The following is a 3,033-nucleotide window of genomic DNA, read 5'->3' on the forward strand; positions in this document are numbered from 1 at the left end:
ATGTGGTCCAGTTTTGTGGGCAATGTCAGTCGCTTCCTCTTTGAGGATCGAAACACTTGCTTTGATATCCTTGCTCTAAGCTACAACCAGTTGCCGCGTGAATTGAAATTATGTTTTTTATATGTTGGAGTCTTCCCCGAAGATTTTGAAATCCCAGTCAGGCATTTAACTCAACTCTGGATTGCCGAGGGATTTATACCTGTTCGAAATGGCATCAACAGAAAGCTGGAGGAAGATATGGGTATTGCAGAGTTGTACCTGGCGGAGCTGATCGATCGAAGTCTGATCCAAATAGCAAGAAGAAGAAGTGATGGAGGAGTGAAGACGTGTCGTATCCATGACCTGATAAGAGACTTTTGTATAAATGTGAGCATGGAGGAGAAACTTTTTGAGGTTCATGCGGATGCTGATCTTCTTTCATCATCATGTAATAATAACACCATCAAGGCTCGAAGACTTTCCTTTCAAGGTAACATTTCTCATAGCACTTCCTCTGCCACCACTTTGGGTTCGTTATCTATTCGGTCTGTGTTGTCATTTCATGTAATAGAGGAGTATAATTGTATGAAGTACTTGGAATGGATTTTGAAACACTTTAGGTTTATCCGTGTGTTGTCTCTTGAGAAATTTCCCAGCGATAGCTCTATTATTCCTAAGGGAATAGAAAAGCTAATCTTTCTAAGATACCTTCGGATATCATCCAGTGATGATGTCAGCATATTTATAAAATCAATTCCATCATCCATATGCAAGCTTTTGTATCTAGAAACAATTCACATAAGAGGTAGAGTTGAGAAGCCTTTGCCAAAGAGTATATGGATGATGAAGCAATTAAGACATTTGAATGTTACTCGTGGATTGGGATTGTCGAATCCTTGGTCTTGGACAACAAAATTATTAGGTGATGATGATCACGCTTTAAGCAATCTTCAAGTGCTTTCCAATCTAACTGTTAGTCCGACAACTGAGCTTCTCTTTTCAAAGTCTTCATTATTCCCAAATCTAAGGAAACTCCATTTAATTTTTGATCATCCCAAATATTCTGACGCCTCAAAAATATTGGCAAGCCTACAGGGTTCTAATAATTTCCAGAACCTAAAAACCTTGAAACTGGAAATTCTCAAATTTGGGCACGCTTTGGATTTGTTCCCATCGGTACTCACCAAGATAACCTTTATGGATTGTCGCTTGGACTCTGACCACGTTAAGATTCTTGGAAAACTTCCCAACTTAAGGATCCTAAAGATCAGTTTTTATAGACTTCCCGATAAATCACGAATGCTTTCTGTCATGGCGGGTGAATTTCCGCAATTGGAAGCGTTTCAAATGATTAATTGTTTTGGTATTGAAAGGTGGGAAATGGAGATGCATGCAATGCCAAACCTTCAGCGTTTGGTAATCAAGGGATGTTATGGTTTAAGAAGTCTGCCACATCAACTCTGGAGTTTGACTCACCTGCGACTGGTAGAGGTATCCGGCAGTATCTCAGAAGAGTTGAACAAGGAGCTCAAGGAATTAAAGATGAAGGACGGATGCAAGCTCATAATATCTTAGTGCCCAGGGTTCCACTTGGAATTGACGGCATTTTTTTCCCTTTTTTGTTTTCGTTTTTTTATTTATTTATTGTGTTTTATACTGTATATGCTTGTATTGGAAATGATAATTATGTATATAAATAATATTCGTTCTATAATAATTGTTGTTGCATGTAATGTTAATTTTTTATAAGGTATACTCATTTGAAACGTGATTTAGATTAAATAATGCAATTACTTTATATATATATATATATATTTTGTTCAAAGTTCTTGGATCCCCATCCCCAATCATAATCCCAAAATCAAAATAAAAAATAACATAAGTTTACAATTACAAAAATTTAGATTTACGAAGAAATGTTTTTAAATTAAACTTCAAAGCTATCTTTTTATTTTCTTCTTTTACTTATGTCCTCAAATAAATTAAACACTAATAAAAAATGAATCCCCAACATTGGGAAAAATGGATGAACAAGCATCCAAATTTAATTAATAAATAAACCACAAATTCTGATACTAACTAATCATTGTGGTACATCGTCAAGAGGCTTTATAAAATAAAAAACATCTTTGTAATGATAAAAATTAAAAAGCATTTTTTAAACTTTAAAAGATCTTCCAATAATACTTTATATTTTTCTCTTGCTCTTTGTTTTTATTTTTTGTTTGCATTTTTCTATAAACATTTATTGCCATGTTAATTTTCCTCTTTTTTATTTAAATTTTCCTCTCATTGGGATTTATTGAACATTAAATTAAACTACATAATATTCAATAGAAAGAAGAATTTTACTATCAAATTCACTTTTTATTTTAAAATAAATAAAATGAAGAATTGATTGAAGCATGCAACTTAGCTTTTTAAATTAAAAATTATAAGACGGGTAAAGAATCTATTAGAAATGTTCTAATTTGGAAACTCCATATTTCTTACATGTGCATGATCTCTCATTTACACTCATTCTTTTTTACATTTTCTATGTCCATTACTATTGCTTTATGTTCAAATTAATTCAAGCTAAGTTTTTTTAATAAGTCGGCCGCCATTTTCAAATTATCTTTTTTCTTACATAACACAGTTTGATACACTTAATATAATTTGTAATTAAATCTACACAAAATTCTAACGGAAATGTGAAACATAATGCCAGCGAGGGAAGTAAGTTCTCCACTCTCCCAAGTTAGAAATGGAAGGAAAAGCTCAGAATTTAATCATGTGTTCAAATGTGTTTGAAATGTTAAGAAAACAAATATAGATAAGTATTAAAAAAAAAATTCCTGATCCATAAAAAATAATTAAATCTCTTTTTTCAAAAAAAAAAAAAAAAAAATCAACTGGCTTTCGAATATAAAAAACAGATTTACCTATATATACCATCCTTGTATGGAGAGCAGAGTTAAAGTCGGTAGATTCTCCTAAAGGCTATTGCGTAAAGGGCTACACTACTTTTTCTAGCACTGTTGGATTCTCTCATGATGAACTGCATGTATAAAA

General features: G+C 32.6%; 1 protein-coding gene across 1 annotated transcript; it reads left to right on the forward strand.

Moving 5' to 3' along the window:
- On the forward strand, nt 1-1,554 carry LOC125419465 (putative late blight resistance protein homolog R1B-17). Its single transcript, XM_060812948.1, has one exon. The coding sequence runs from the start codon at nt 1-3 to the stop codon at nt 1,552-1,554; it is 1,554 nt and encodes a 517-aa protein (XP_060668931.1).
- Nucleotides 1,555-3,033: the final 1,479 nt, after the last annotated feature.

Source organism: Ziziphus jujuba, chromosome 11 (genome assembly GCF_031755915.1).
Source record: "Ziziphus jujuba cultivar Dongzao chromosome 11, ASM3175591v1".
Lineage (NCBI taxonomy): Eukaryota > Viridiplantae > Streptophyta > Magnoliopsida > Rosales > Rhamnaceae > Ziziphus > Ziziphus jujuba.